This window comes from Rhincodon typus, chromosome 40, assembly GCF_021869965.1.
Source record: "Rhincodon typus isolate 14 chromosome 40, sRhiTyp1.1, whole genome shotgun sequence".
Classification (NCBI taxonomy): domain Eukaryota; kingdom Metazoa; phylum Chordata; class Chondrichthyes; order Orectolobiformes; family Rhincodontidae; genus Rhincodon; species Rhincodon typus.
Genome location: NC_063371.1, coordinates 3,598,884 through 3,615,009, shown reverse-complemented (window position 1 = coordinate 3,615,009; position 16,126 = coordinate 3,598,884). Strand labels below are relative to the sequence as shown.

At 48.0% G+C, this 16,126-nt stretch overlaps 1 protein-coding gene across 4 annotated transcripts in view; it reads right to left on the bottom strand.

Moving 5' to 3' along the window:
* Positions 1 to 1,072: 1,072 nt before the first annotated feature.
* The window catches only part of LOC109922059 (2-oxoglutarate dehydrogenase complex component E1), an 80,330-nt gene continuing 65,276 nt past the window's right edge, over positions 1,073 to 16,126 (bottom strand). For all 4 annotated transcript variants that reach the window (XM_048618745.1, XM_048618747.1, XM_048618744.1 and 1 more), the window contains 9 exons: positions 14,883 to 15,033; positions 12,920 to 13,047; positions 11,421 to 11,599; positions 9,645 to 9,716; positions 9,398 to 9,523; positions 6,388 to 6,460; positions 4,665 to 4,828; positions 3,599 to 3,753; positions 1,073 to 1,884 (listed from right to left, as the gene is read on the bottom strand). In XM_048618745.1, coding sequence (XP_048474702.1) covers positions 1,761 to 1,884; positions 3,599 to 3,753; positions 4,665 to 4,828; positions 6,388 to 6,460; positions 9,398 to 9,523; positions 9,645 to 9,716; positions 11,421 to 11,599; positions 12,920 to 13,047; positions 14,883 to 15,033 — 1,172 coding nt within the window. In that variant the 3' untranslated portion in view covers positions 1,073 to 1,760. The remainder of the gene's footprint in view (positions 1,885 to 3,598; positions 3,754 to 4,664; positions 4,829 to 6,387; positions 6,461 to 9,397; positions 9,524 to 9,644; positions 9,717 to 11,420; positions 11,600 to 12,919; positions 13,048 to 14,882; positions 15,034 to 16,126) is intronic.

The window sequence follows — 16,126 nt, the reverse complement described above, 5'->3', positions numbered from 1 at the left end:
GCCGGTACAGGTTCAAGTTGTGGTTAATTTGCTGAAATCTTTGAGGGATACTCAAAGTTCAAATGATGCCGACGTTTTGATTTGCACCAGAGATATTAAATCAGTTTGGATTGTGACTGGCAACTAACCAATCTTTCAATGCCATTAACAGTCTTACCCCAGAAGCACTCTTCCATTCTGCTTTCTCCTCTTTAGTTCAAGAACAGCCTCCTCAGTTCCGCTGCCTGATCCTAGAACACTCCTCCATCCTGTTTTCCCAATCCATCCATTCTACAACACAAAAAACATTGCTTTCCCCACCTGCCCCATTGGAACATCAGTCCATTCCACTTCCATACTCCTGTCATGTGCTAGTATATTCCCCTCCTCTCCAAATCTAGAACCTTAATCCAGTCTGTTTTCTGATGTTATTCTGAAACATCAGCCTGTTCCAGCCCCATCTCCTCCTCCTGTGCTAGAACACTTAGTTAATTCACTGACTCTGGAACGTCAGCCCACTCTAGACCAGCGCATTGCATTTCATCCTGCAACTCAAAGATCTTTAATCCATGCCACATGTTTACTTCCTGTTCCAGAACCAAAGTCCATTCCACTCCCTGCCCTGCACTCTAGAAGCTCTCTCAATAACCCAGTCTAGAACCAAAATCCAATTCCACCTCTCTCCCATTCGAGAAGACCAATCACTTCCAACTGCTGCTGTAGTACCTCGACCCAATTCACTTTTGCCCCATCCTGTACAGCCCTGGCCCATTCCACTCTCACCCTCTGTTGTTCTGGTCTGTGATACCTGCGCTTTCTCCTGCTTTCCGTTCTTAGCCGCTGACCCCCCCCCCTCCCCAAACAAACCAACACTCGAGTGTGGCCTGATCCATTGGCCACCCACCCTCATGAACATTGATTTCTTCCACTCTTGCCCGCTGTGCGGCTCTAGAACCTGGCACATTCTGCTTCCCCCTGCCCCGCCAACCCCACAAAGTTCTGGAACCTTAGGCCAGCCCACTTTCTTAAAGGTGCAGGTGAGAAGCCACCTCCACACGGAGTTGTGACGTGTGTTCAAAAGAAAAGCCAAGGGTTGCACGAGGAAAATGTCTCTTTATTGATGAAGCTATATTCAGTTGAAAACTTTTTTTTTATTTGTACCAAAATAAATAAACTCAGCTTTTCCTACTGCGCAACTGCAAGAAGTGGTTGTTGAGAGAAAGTTCTTCCACACACAGGTGAGGGATACAGTGTAGTCTTTGATTTTGGCACACGCTGAAAGTGCAATGCCTTCTCCCAAATTGCTTCAAATCTTGGGCAGAACTCATGGTAGCAGAGGAGGGAGAGAAAGAGAGGAGGAGGGAGCGGGGAGTGTTCGGTGGGGGCAGGAGGAGCTAAAATCAGAACATGATCCAGCCATCGACTGGGAGTTCAGCCCACGGCTAGTTCAGAAATAGAAAAATTCCTTATTCACAAAATGTACAAACCACACCTTTGTTACTTCAACTGCTCAGTTCAACTAAACAATATGTTTGAAAAGGAGAGTGGGGTGAAACGTAAAGCACGTCAGTGGGCTGTTTTACGCGGCTTTTCTCCCCCGCTTCATAATTCCTGTATTGAATCGAGTTTTTGTTTTTTCCCCTATCTGAAATAAATGCTGCAGATACAAGCCTGTCACCAAGTTGTGGGAATTAGATCTCAGTAGCATGCACGGCATAGTCCCTAAGAGTGAGGACGGAAGATGGAGGTTTAAGGTGTCGAAGCGAGTCAGAGTCTGGGTCCTAGTTGTTGAGGTTGCTAAAGGCCTCCAGGTTGAAGCTGGTCTCCAGAAATCGCTTCAGTTCCTGCAGGTGGGTGTTCTTATTGCCCGTCGCTGGGGCAGAGGCCGGCTCACGCCCGACGTACCTGCAGAGACACAAGACAAATAGATCCCTGTCAGCAGACACGGGTCTCAAGCCAACTAGACCCTCGCAGCCTCATTGGCAGTGCCCTCCGTCAGGGCAAGGGTATTTAAACCTGCATCTACCACCCTCAACCCCCTCGTGGATGTGTAAGATCCCATTTGGGAGAGGACCAGGTGGAATTCTTACCCTGTTGCCTAAGTGCCAATCAACTGTGCAAATTACAGACCATCATGTCGCTGTCAGTAGAATCTTGCTGTGCACAAACATGTTGCTGGGAATCTGGCATCTCAATAGTGACTGCACTTGGATGAACAGAGGGTATAGGATGATCATTTGGATCAATACAAACATGCTAGGGCATGGGGGATAGAAAGCAGGTGAATGGTACTTAGGAATGTAGAGCTGGTGCAGCTATGTTGGACCGAGTAGCCTCCTCCTGCACGATAACAATTCCATGCAATTCACGTGGCTGTAAGGTGAAGTGCTACATCAATGCAAATCTCATTTTTCTTTTGAATCCACATTCCCCTCCAGTTAAATTGAGTTACTTTTCAATTTTACCTCATCTATGCTGCTGTGGCCCACACCCCTCCTCCTCACTGGGCTCAGGCTGATAGCACCAAAATGACCTGGCTAAAGTGTGGTTAAATTCACACCCTGGATTGGTAGATTGGCCAATAGGGAAATGCACCATCATTATGCAGTGGGCCTGTAAAGATGCTTCACCCTCGACGTAACAGCCCTTGCCATTATTCCTTTACAGTTAGCCTTTTTCTAACTGAGCTCCTCTGGCAATTGATAATTCTTGCAAACAGCAATGGGTAGTCAATTCGACCATGTGCAGTTTTAGCGTCCAATATGTAAAAAGATGAAATGCACTTGCTTCAGAAGCGGTACAGGAGGTTCACTAGATTGGACCCCTGGGATGAGGGGTCCTGATTGGAGACTGAGTAAACTGGATCAATATTCTCTGATGTTTAGAAGATGGGGAGGTGGTCTCATCAAAACGTAGGATTTTTTTTATTAGGGTGGACACAGACTGTTTTCAACCCCTGCCCCCCACCCCACTGCTGGGGACTCTAGAACACAGGGGCAGCACTGTCTCAGGATAAGGGTTGCTTATACTGAGATGGGGAGAAACCCCTCCACTCAAGGGAGGTGGCATATCCTCTACCCCGAAGGGCTGTTGGACAGATTTCAGGCTGGGATGGAGTTTTGGTCTCTTGGGGGAAATGGAGGGAGTGGGCTGCTGAGGAAGTGGAGAAGAATGATTGTGTTACGGGGACTAGTGATAAGGCACCAAGATAGGGGGACCTGGAGACATTTAAAGCATTTGGAAAGGGGAGATTATTTTTCACTTTGGTGTCCCCATCACCGGCTGAGGTGACCATGAAGGACTCTCCTTCTCGATCTCTCCCCTCGCCTGAGGCATAGTGACCCCTCAGGTTAAACCATCACCAATCATCTGTCTCCAGTAAGAAAGCAACCTCGGGGTCTAAGGAGGCCACTTTACCTTGAACGATAATTTCGATATCAGGGAGCAGCAGAGGTCTATGTTTGCTCAATCAGGTTTGATGATTATGAAAGTGTAAACATCACAGCTTCGGTTCCAAAGAAGAACAGTAGATATCACCTCAGGTCAGACGCCCTCCCCGGCACCCCCAGGGATGGGGTGCCTAGCAGCAGTGGGTAGTCTGCGACTGGCCTTTACTCACCAGACCGGGCGCTCACGGCGAGTGGTGGCGCGGATGCGCGGCTTCACGTATTCGTAGTAGCCCTGGTTCTTGTGCTCCTCCTGGCACCAGACCAGCTCGGCATTAGAGTACTTCTTGGCCTCTTTCTCCACGACATCAAACGGGAAGGGAGAGAGCTGCAGAGGAAGACAGCGTGGGTGGAGTGTGAGCACCTTCCAGGTTGTGTGGGGACCCATGCCTGACACCCCCCAGTGTCCATCAACCCAGAGACAGAGGAGCTCGCTTCCAACACCGATTTAATTTGGGAAGCAGTTGCATCGAGGTAAGACCACCCAGAGACTGATGCTGATACATTGAGGGGTGCAGGTTCAAACCCCATGGCGTGGCATTTTGATTTGATCCATAAAAGCCACAGTCAGTCATGGGGACCATGACAAAGTGGTTCCCTCATGTCCTTCAGGGAAAGAAACCTGCCATCCTTACTAAGTCACAGGACTCCAAACCCACAGCAAAAAAAAAAGGTTGACTCTCAACTCCCCTCTGATTTGGCCCGAGCAAGACACTCAGTTCAAGGGCAATTAGGAATGGGCAATGAATGCTGGTCTTGCCCAGCATTACCCATGGAAGAGGAGGTAAGTTATTAACAAAAATAAAAGACAGGCTAGAATGAAGGAATTTCATTGGAGACTGATGGCTCCAAGGCATACTCCTTGGAGCGCTGAATTGTCAGGTGGAAGGTGTGTTCTGGGGAATATTGTGACTTTGGTGTCTGAGAGGGCACTCTCGCTGGACTACACAGCGCAGTCTCCGCATGTATCTCCATGCATACATCCTGTCTGGACAGTGAGCTCTTTAACACAGACCAACAACGTTACTCCAACCTCACTCCGGAACTCGCCTTCATGCTTCTTGTCACCTTTCCGGGACTGGTCACTGAAAAACCCACTGGCCGTTCTGCCTTTCCCTAATCCACCAGGAACACAAACCGCGATTGGTGAGGGATATACGAGGAGGGACGAGAGAGAGGGATAAGTAAAAGCCTTGCTCCCACTTTCTCCTGCTCTGCTGGGAGTTCTGAACAGCTTACCTGCTCTAATCTGGTGATTGCAACCTCAGCTTCCAGGTTCTTGTTCTTGCGTTCTTTTGCCAGCTCGTAATATACTTTACCAGTACAAAACAGCAGTCTTTTAACTTCCTTTGGTTTCTCAGCAGCAGACCCATCCTCCACAATTCCACGCAGGAATTCTGTACCTAGTGGAAAACGAGAGAGACGGACAGGGTGCACCTGTGTGTATATGCTCCCACAAGTAGATCCATTTTCCATTCCCCTATGCGATACCCAATGTCTTTGCAACTCACAATCGACTAACTGCCCCAACAGATGCTGTTCGGTCATTCAATACGATCCTGGCCGGTCAGACTGTGGGCCTCCTCCTCCCAGTCTGCCCATGTTAAACCCCAATTCCCTCAAACAGCAACATGTCTTGCTTAGCCGCGAACACATTCCATCACTGCTCTCTGGGCGAGAGAAAATATTTCCTCCTCATGGATGCCCCCAATACTTAAGTGATCTCTCCCTAATTCTCATTTCGTCCACAAGAGGGTGAACCTCCTCTCAGCACCCACCCTATCAAGACATCTCAGAATCTTGTGTGTTTCAATGCAAATATCTCTCATTGATGCTAGCTAGTCTTTGCCTATGAAACCATGTTACTTTTAGTCAATCAGCCATGTTTATGAATTCAACAAATTATGGTACATTGATTGTCGGTGCCACTATCATCACACTCGGGATTGTTCAGTAGGTGCTATCCAAGGCAATTCCCAGCTAACAGTGGTCGTTTTGCTCTGGGCTTTGCAATTGAGGCAACGGCCTTGTGGTATTCTTGCTCGCTCAGATCCAGAGACCCGGGTTAACGTTCTGGGCACCAGGGTTCGAATCCTACCATAGCAGCAGATGGTAGAGTTTGAACTCAGTAAGTACCTAGAATTAAGAAGTCTAATTGTGACCACGAAACTGTCGTTGGTTGTCAGGAAAAACTTATCTGGTTCACTAATGTGACTCCAGATCCACAGCAATGTGGTTGATCCTTAACTCCCCTCTGGACAATTAGGGATGGGCAGTAAATACTGGCCTGGCCAGTGATGCCCACATCCCACGAATGATTTAAAAGAGTGGAGGAGTACAGTGTGTAATAGGCCTACTAAAAAATAACTGAAGAACACACTGTTTGATTCGATTGGATTATCAGTGGGACGTACAGCTAATGTACCCGGCAATGCAGCGACGCTGAAATTCACAGGAGTTTGCTGTTTCAGTCAGGCAGCATACTTTCTTTTTTGGACAGTCAGAAGCATCCTGGAAAAATACCACTCATATAGCCAATATTAGAAGCTGCAAAACCCATACGCAAGGGCCCGCTCTCCACAAACAAGAGGGACATGTATATGCCTTACACATTGTGAATTATTTGGGAGCCTATACTTTCCCATTCCATCCCCATGGCATTGCTCCAACTGATCAGATCTGACACTCCAACCAGTTAGCATATTTTCCTTCTCTCCTTTCACCGGTGGTGATCACTTGAAATTTGGCACTCTTGCATGTGTCCTGATGAATGCAGGATGGAAACGCTTCAGAAATTTTAGCACAACAGTGGGGTGGTAGTTTCTCGTGAATATCATTGACACGATTTAACTGCCCTTAAATGGAAGCCATGACAATGGAAGCATCGGGCCGCCAACTGCAACATTTGTCATTATTCTACGGGCACAGTGGAGGGATTCCTGTTGAAGGCATGCCAACCTACCTGGCAGCATCATATCAAAGCTGGATTTCGCATCAGGATGACGCAGCAATGATTTGGGGGTGAAGATAATGAGCTGAAATTGAAAACAGCAAAGTAAGTGGATTAGTTCTCTGCCCGTAGAGGTGACAAACAGAACTTATATTACAAGGTGCGCAGCTCATACATATCAGTCATTTCAGAGCTTGGATTTTGATCTAGTGGCACATGGGTTTTGATTTGAGTACACAAAAAGGTTTAATGATTAAATTATCAGTGTTTTTGTAGCTGTGATTCTTTTCCTAAAGCCTTTATAAGAAAGAGACTTCGTCAGCCGTAATGTTTGCATTGTGATTATCTTATGAGCGGACAATGTAAAAATGGAGGCACATTAGGCTGTTTTCAGTTCAAGGATCAGGACTTGATAACTTTTACCTGGGGGAAAACCAACAGCTTGGAAAGCTTTTGAGTTTCAGTTCAGAGGTTGTGGGAGAATTTGGATGTGTAAAGCAGAATAAAAGAGATAGTTTCAAAACTGTTTGGAAACAGGTTACCTCAAGAGAAAGAGTTTCGTCGACAGTTCCAGACCAGAAGTATTCAATTAGGACTCTGAGGGGATTCTTTGAAGCTGAGAAAGTCTAAGATCAGTGTTGTGAATATTCAAAGAGGCGGCTATTATGGTCTTAAGACAGGGAATTGAAAGTAACAATTTAATCAAACCAACAGAGAAGTAATTCTGTCTAGTGTTTGAGTATGATAAAAGGATGCACTTCGGATTTACTGTCTGTTGCAAAATCTTTCAAACTGCATTGCATGCAAATAATTTGGATTATTCTATTTTACCTTCATTTCTTTTGCGTAATAAACCTCTTTTGTTGTTAAAACCAAATCTACAGCACCACGTGCGTGTTTTTCAGTGAAAAACCACCTCATAAATTGAAAGAAACAAGATATGATCTTATCAACCAGATTTCAGGCTAGGATTGGACTTATCCAGTAATAGAATCAACCTGCAACACAAATCACACTGGATGTGCTGTAAACTTTAGATACAGGACAGCACACTTCACAAGCCTTGTTTTGAGGCTTTGCTAAAATTGCTGCAGTGTGTACAGTTTTGGTCTCTGTATCGAAGGAAGGATATAGTTCCTGTAGAGGAAGCAGTATGAAGGTTCACTAAATTAGTCCCTGGAATGAGGGGACTGTCCTATGATGAGGGAGCTCTGTAAATTGGGTCATCCCTGAAAGTTGCCACCCAGGTTGATAGGCTTGTTAAGAAGGCGTACGGTGTGTTAGGTTTTATTGGTAGAGGGATTGACGTTTGGAGCATGAGGTCATGTTGCAGCTGTACAAAACTCTGGTGCGGCCGCACTTGGAGTATTGCGTACAGTTCTGGTCGCCGCATTATAGGAAGGATATTGAAGCATTGGAAAGGGTGCAGAGGAGATTTACCAGGATGTTGCCTGGTATGGAGGGAAGGTCTTATGAGGAAAGGCTGAGGGACTGGAGGCTGTTTTCGTTAGAGAGAAGAAGGTTAAGTGGTGACTTAATAGAGACATACAAGATGATCAGAGGATTAGATAGGGTGGACAGTGGGAGCCTTTTTCCTCAGATGGTGATGGCTAGCACAAGGGGACATAGCTTTAAATTGAGGGGTGATAGATATAGGACAGATGTCAGAAGTAGGTTCTTTACTCAGAGAGTAGTAAGGGCGTGGAATGCCCTGCCTGCAAAAGTAGTAGACTCGCCAACTTTAAGGGCATTTAAATGGTCATTGGATAAACATATGGATGATAATGGAATAGTTTAGGTTAGATGGGCTTCAGATTGGTTTCACAGGTCAGCGCAACATCGAGGGCCGAAGGGCCTGTACTGCGCTGTAATGTTCTATGTTCTGTGGTATGGGTCTCAGAGTAAGGGGCCAGTCGTTCAGGGTTGAGAGTGGGACAAATTTCTTTACTCAAAAGGTAGTGAATCTTCAGAATTCTCTGCCCCAGAGGGCTGTGAAGCTGCAACATTCGATAGATGGATATTAGATCACGGCATCAGGTGGGTGGGCGGGGTGCAGAAAGCAGGATGGTGGAATTGAAGCCAAGATTTGTTCTGGTTGTACCGAATGGGGAAAGGAGGCTGAAAATGGGCCAAAATGGTCTACTCCTGCTCCGATGACAATAATGTTGCCGGACTAGCAATCCAGAAGGCCAGGCCAACACTGAGGGGGTCCATGGGTTCAAATCCCACCACTGCAGCTGGGGGAAGGGGGTGAAATTTAAATGCAAACATTAAAAGCTGAAATCAAAAGCTTGGCGGCCAAGAAATGACCAAGTTGACATGGACGTTGCTGGGGTTGGAGGGTTTGAGCTAAAAAGGAGAGGCTGAATGGGCTGGGGCTGTTTTCCCTGGAGCGTCGAAGGCTGAGAGGTGACCTTATAGAGGTTTATAAAATCATGAGGTCGTAGATGGGGTGAACAGTCACGGTCTATTTCCAAGTGTAGGGGAATCCAAAACTAGAGGGGCTAGATTTAAGGCGAGAGGGGAAAGATTTAAAAGGGGACCTAAGGGGCAACTTTTTCACACAGAGGGTGGTGCGTGTATGGAATGAGCTGCCAGAGGAAGTGGTGGAGGCTGGTACAATGACAACATTTAAGAGGCATCTGGATGGGTATACAAATAGGAAGGGTTTAGAGGGATATGAGCCAAATGCTGGCAAATAGGACTAGAGTTAGTTAGGATATTTGGTCGGCATGGACAGGTTGGACCAAAGGGTCCATTTCTGTGCTGTACGACTTTATGATCAAATAAAAAAAGCCGGTTGACTTTGGGGATGTAAACCCACTGTCCTTAGCCCAACTGGGGCATGACTTTAGACCCACAGTGACGTCAGACCAATGTGAGTATTGCTGCATGGGCAGCTGCTGGGATTGGGTATCGAGCCCCTACTCCTTTCGCCCTTAGCCCACCACCCTAAGTGAGTGTCCCGAGGATCAGCGGGAGAGAAAACACGGAGCGAGTGGAAGAATGGCTCGGCACTGACCGGCTTGCGGAAAGGTAGCAGTATCTGTCTCCTCAGCACGTGGAAGTAGTTGGCGGGAGTGGAGCAATTCACCACGATCCAGTTGGCATCGTACAGCTGCTGCACTGCAAAGTCTTCCATCATTTTCTGCAGGGGGTGGGGTGGGGAAGGGGGAAAGAGACCATCGAGAGGGTTACAGCGATCCCAAAATAAACCCCACCTTCCCCCACCCCCGAGAAACAAAGCTCGGGTGCTGAGCAGTACTCACCGGCACTACGTCGGGATCGTCGTTGCACATCTGCAGGAAGCGCTCCGGCCTTGCGGACGAGTGCTCGGGCCCCTGGAAACATCACCAGAACTGGGTATTAGTCACTGGAGAGTGAGCCGGGGCGGAGAGAGAGAGAGAGAGAGACAGATCAGACAGAAGGCTGTGGGGTGGGGGGGGGGGGGGGGAAGATGGGCAGGAAGGGAGGGCAGAGACTGATGGAGAAGTCTGCATTTATATAGCACCTTCCACAACCACTTGGACATTGCGGAATGCTTTGCAGCCAATTGAGGGTCTTTTGAAGTCTGCACACACTGGCAGTCAATTTGCATGCAGTCAGCTCCCACCAACAACCTGCGAATGCCCTGATATTTTAGCAAGGTTAACTAAGGGATCAAATTGTCCCCAGCACACAAGTGCTGAGAACAAACAAACCAACAGGCAAATATGAATTGGGACTTTTTCCATACTTCCTCAATTGCAAGGTTATGTTTTTAAAGCGCAGCTTTATTCACCAATATTTCAGGCTGTTGTGACAGTAAGACATAGGAGCAGAAGTAGGCCTTCAGCCAATAAAGTCCATTCTGCCATTCAATGGCTGATCTGATCATCCTCAACTCCCATTTTCCTGTCTTTTCCCCCCCATAACCCGCAAATCCCCTTCCTGATTAAAAATCTGTCTGTCTCAACCTTGAATGACCCAGCCGCTATAGCCCTGTGGTAAAGAATTCCACAGATTCACTCCCCTGGGAGAGGGGAAATTCCTCATCATCTGTCAACAGGCAACCCCTTACCCTGAGGTTACACCCTCTGGTCTCAGACTCTCCCACAAGGGGACACATCCTCTCCACATCTCCCCCTATCAAGTCCCTCTAAGAATCTGAGATAACAAGGTGTAGAGCTGGATGAACACAGCAGGCCAAGCAGCATTAGAGGAGCAAGAAAGCTGACGTTTTGGGCCTAGACCCTTCTTCAGAAAATTGTCTGTTTCAATAAGGTCGCCTCTCATTCTTCTAAACGAGTACAGGCCCCAACCTACTCAACCTCTCCTCACAAGTCAGTCCCTCCATACCTGGGAACAGCCAAGTGAACCTTCTCTGGGCCGCCTCCCATGGCCAGTCTATCTTTCCTTAGATACGGGGACCCAAAATTGTTCACAGTATTTCCAGCTGTGGCATGAATAGTGCCCTGTGTAGTTTTAGCAAAACCTCCCCACTTTTATACTCCACTCCCTCTAAAATAAAGGCCAACATTCCATTGGCCTTCCCTATGCCCCGCTGAACTTGGACATTCGTGATGAGTGTACAAACAGAACAAAGAGACAAAAATATTTGTCATTCCTCCTCCTTTTTCTAGTTCCTTCTAATTTTAACTGACTTTGTTGCACACAGAATGGTCACACACAAGAAACTGAACGCCAACTGGTCAGTGATTGGAATGAAAAATGGGAAATGAAGCTGGGCTGGGAGGTAGAAAGCAGGGTTTGATCCGGGAGGGTCAAGCCGAAACGTCAGCATGGTCCGGGATTTGATTCTGTGCTTTGGAAAGCTGCTTCCCAAATTTGTTGTGAATGTTTTGAGCTCAGTGCCTTTCGTGTCCAGATAAAATATCACTTAAAAAGGCAAGCAGCCAACGCCTCTCAATGCTCGAATCAGAACAGGCTGTCATTTTATTGCCGCTATTGAATTGTCAGGGGCAGTGATGTTCTTTCAGGCAGAGCAAGGACAGGAGCTGGTCGAAACTGTGAAACGCACCATCCCTGAAAGTCTCAAGCCTTACCATTCCTTCCATGCCGTGAGGAAGCAGCAGGACAATCCCATTCTGCCGGACCCACTTGGCCTGGCCTGGACTGATGAACTGGTCAATGATGCACTGGGCGGTGTTGTGGAAATCTCCGAACTGGGCCTCCCACAGGACCAGTGTGTTGGGGCTAGCCATCGCAAACCCCAGCTCGAAACCTGCACAGTGGGTGAGAGAGAGAGAGGGGGGACAGACTCAGGCAGTGCACACATCTGGAAAACTAGCCGGTTTTGTGAGCCAGGCTATCCAACTCCAGAAGGCACCACAGTCAGGGCAGATCCCCTCTTGGCTGACCCAGAGATGGCTGTGCACAGTGGGGTCAGTGGATAGGTGTCAGGAGCGAAAACCATGGCTCATTTTCTCCCCCACTTTCCCTCAAGGAAACCCAGGGCAGTTTTAACCAGGAATCCCATGGTCTGTATCTCCCAGTGGTGCATACAAACAGTGAGGCAGACTGGAAGCTCAAAGGGAAACAAATCTAAAATGCACTCTGTATTCCCTATCTCGGTTATTGGCTTTAGACGATACAGAAGTACAAATGACTCAGTATCATATAATGAGGCCATTCAGCCCATGTGCTTTCTGTTGAATTTTGACAGAGTATCACAATGCAACTCTCACTATGATCTTTCCCATTCAGTTTATATATCAAATTTGATGGGCTGAATGGCCTAATTCTACACCTATGCATCACTGTCTAATGGAATTCCCTTACGACTTGGTCAAAATTTCAGTTACTTACCAGAAACTGAACAGGATCAGCCCCACATAAACAAACACAGTGTTTACAAGAGCAGGTCAGAGGCCAGGAATCCTGCAGCGAGGAACTTTCCCTCCTGACTCCCCCCAAAGCCTGCCCAGTATCATAGAATCCCTACAGTGTGGAAGCAGGCCCATCAAGCCCACACCAAACCTATGGACAGTATCCCACCCTGATCCACCTCAATCCCTGTAACCCTACATTTCCCAAGGCTAAACCACTAGCCTGCACATCCCTGGACACTACGGGGCAATTTAGCACATCCAAACCACCCTAACCTGCACATCTTTGGAATGTGGGAGCAAACTGGAGCACCCGGAGGAAACCCATACAGGCACGGGGAGAATGTGCAAACTCTACGCAGTTAGGAGTGTGATGGAATACCCCCACTTGCCCCGGATGGGGGCAGCTCCAACAACACTCGAGAAGCTCGACACCATCCAGGGACAAAGCAGCCCCCCCGCTTGATTGGCCCCACATCCACAAACATCCCACTCCCCCCTACCACCAACGCTCAGTAACAGCAGTGTGTACCATCTACAAGATGCACTGCAGCAACTCACCGAGGCCCCTCAGACAGCACCTTCCAAACCCACGACCCACTTCCATCCAGAAGGACAAGGGGTTTTACACACACACACTCACACCCCACTGCATTGCCATCTTTCTCGCTAGCTCGGAGCAGCTTTGTGTGAAATGGTAATGGTAAAGGTCCTACCCAGCACGCCGTATTCAGAGAGCGAGCTGTTACACACGGTGTACGGAGCCTGGTTTGGCCAGAGATGGTTCATAGGAATACAAGTCTTCTTATCTACGTTTTGGTCGTGCAGCACGTGATGCCGATGACTGATAGCAGCAGAGATGTGGGGGGTGGGGGAGGGGAGAGACAGAATACAAGAATAACCTCTCTGCAGTATCAGGTTGAACAAATATGACAGTTACAATCTACACGCATTTTACTGTTCACACCCGAGGACACTGTTGCAAAGTTCCATTTCAATCTCACCATCCTAGATGTTGTGAGCAAAGCTGACATTCTTGAGGTCAGTGGCTACACCACAACGTCATTAATAATGAACACTGACTCGTTTTGAAAAACAGTCTTTTTCAAAAGCGTATACAGCATTGAAGTCAGAAAAGTGGAGCAGAAGGAGGCCATTCAGCCCATCGGGTCCGATCCGTCATTCAATGAATCCGTAGCTGATCTGATAAATCCTCGACTCATCGTTCCTGCCCTTTCCCTATAACCCTGGATTCCCTAGCAAGATTAAAAATCTGAGATAGTAGGAACTGCAGATGCTGGAGAATCCGAGACAACAAGGTGCAGGGCTAGATGAACACAGCAGGCCAAGCAGCATCATAGGAGCAGGAAGGCTGACGTTTCGGGCCTAGACCCTTCATCAGAAAGATTAAAAATCTCTCTCTTTAAGCCTCGAGTCCATTAAACAATACAGCCTTTTCTCAAATCTGTGGGAGTTTTAAAAATTCATTCACGGGTCATGGGCATCACCGGCTAGGGTGGGAGTAGGGTGCAGCCTGGGATGCTCTTCAAAGGGTTGGTATAGACTCACCTGCTTCCACACCATAGGCATGCTACGATTCGTGAACCAGATGAGTTTTTAAACAACAAATTTTAAAAAATCCTAGATTTTTGTTGAGTTCAAATTTCCCCAGCTGCCTCGGTGAGGCTCAAACCTATGTTCCTAGGTCATAAACGTGGGCCTCTTGGGGTGGCAGTCCAGTGACGTTGTCACTTGCCCCAATGATTACATGGTACAAGCCCTGCCCAAACTCTCACTGATGACCATCCAAGTTTTGAGGGACTGCTCCTGACACCTGAATCTAGGTTGTTTCAAAAGACAGAAAGCAGCAATGGCCCTAAAACTGGGGGAATGTCTTGGCAAGCCACTCACACCAAGGGATAAAGCCCAAAACAACATCGCCCGCTGCTCACTCAGCGGATTGCATCAAGTAGCGTTATTATAACAACGACCCAAGATTGCGAGAGGTTCGAATCCCGGCTTGGCAACTCGGGAAAAACCAGAAGAACTGCGGATGCTGTAAATCAGGAACAAAAACAAAGTTGCTGGAAAAGCTCAGCAGGTCTGGCAGCATCTGTGAAGGAAAAAACAGTTAACGTTTCCGGTCCGGTGACCCATCCTCAGAACTCAACTCTGGAAATCATATTGAAGCAGGCCATTCGGCCCATCAACCCTCTGAACAGCATCCCACCCCTCTACCCTATCCTCATAAACCCACATTTCCCATGGCCAATCTGCTTAACTGGCACATCCTTGGACACTACGGGGCAATTTAGCATGGCCAATTCACCCTAACCTGTACAGCTTTGGACTGTGGGAGGAAACTGGAGCACCAGGAGGAAACCCACGTGGACAGTCACCCGAGAGGGGAATCAAACCCGGGTCCCTGGCGCCATGAGGCAGCAGCGCTAACCACTGGAGCCACTGTGCCAGCCCACTCAGTTGTTGTCAGTTAAGCTGGAATCCAAAGTGAGTTGCAGGAACAGTGACCAGGAAACTTGCTGTATTGTCAGGAGAACCCGATTTCTATCACTCAGTGTTCAATTCTGTGTTGCCTGCTAACCTTTGCCTCAGACATGAGACACATTAACCGGGAGCCTCCCATCACGGAAACAGAAGCTGCCTTGCTCTGAGTTTTACCTGAAAGTTCCTCTCTCCACGTCTTGCCCACTCAAGCGGATATGAATACCTTCCTTCAGCAAGGACCCAATGGCCATGTACTCAGCCAAGGCCCAGTCCACAGTGCGGTTTTTCACCATCTCGCCACGGCCTTTTAAGATACGGGTTAAACCTGAGCGGAGAGAGAATGGAGAACGGTCAGCGCCGCAGTCTTAAACAGCTCGGCAAACACTGGGCAATGATAAGCCAAGAAGTTAGCCACTAACCGAATCCCCTGCTCTAAGTTGGTAACGTTCGAGACTATCACCAGGAAAACAAGAGAAATTGTTTTGTGAAACGCTGATTTCCTCACTCGAAAGCGGACAGGGAGATTAAAGAAATAGCATTACTTGACAAGGAGCAGAGAGGATACCAGGAAATGAAAACAGGATAAGAATGATGGGCTCAACAGCCTCCTGCACTAACAACTCTAAGGGACGGGCAGTTACTCGCTTGCACAGCGAGTGCGACGGACTGAACCTGCTCCTCACATGATTTGGGGTGGGGGTGTGGTGGTGCGGTGTAAAGAGTGGGTGGCAGTACATCAAACCTGGTGACCCAGGGCAGGAAGGGGCTCAAGGGATAGCATTACTTTCCCAAGTGGCAAATCCGCAAACTCTGTCAAACTACATATATAGCCTCAAATTCAAAATTCAAGGTCACGCCCTCCTGATTTCTCTTCTGCTTCACCCCATCGGGACCCCAGTACGTTGGAGAGCTCATAGGCTGCTGCTTAAGAGTCAGACAAAGAGGGGGAAGCCAGGAAGAAGCAAGTAAGGCTGCAGTATGGAGATGGAAATGGGCTGACTAGGAGGGTAAGTCAGAGATTGTCATTATCAAAGAGTTGCAGACAAGTCCAGAAAGATACAATGATGTCCCCGATTAACCATAAGCGCCTTAACTCCAGACTTTACCCATTTTGCTTCCACCTTGTTTCTGCAGACAACCTGCAGTATGGCTCATATAATCTGTCCCACTCTCGCCTTCAGTCCTGCCCTCGTCTCTCTTCCCTACGGCGGTGTTCAGCTCTGTGCCCTGCCCTGGTTTTGTCTCCTGCTCTGCCTCCGCGCCCCTCCCGATCTCTGCTGTCGCTTAGCAGCCTTACTCCCTGGTCTAGTCCCTCTCTCCCTATGCCCCATCTCTGCTCACTGCCCTTTGTTAGCAGGCACTGCCACTGACCAAGTTCCACCAGATGGAGATAACAAGGTGCAGAGCTGGATGAACAC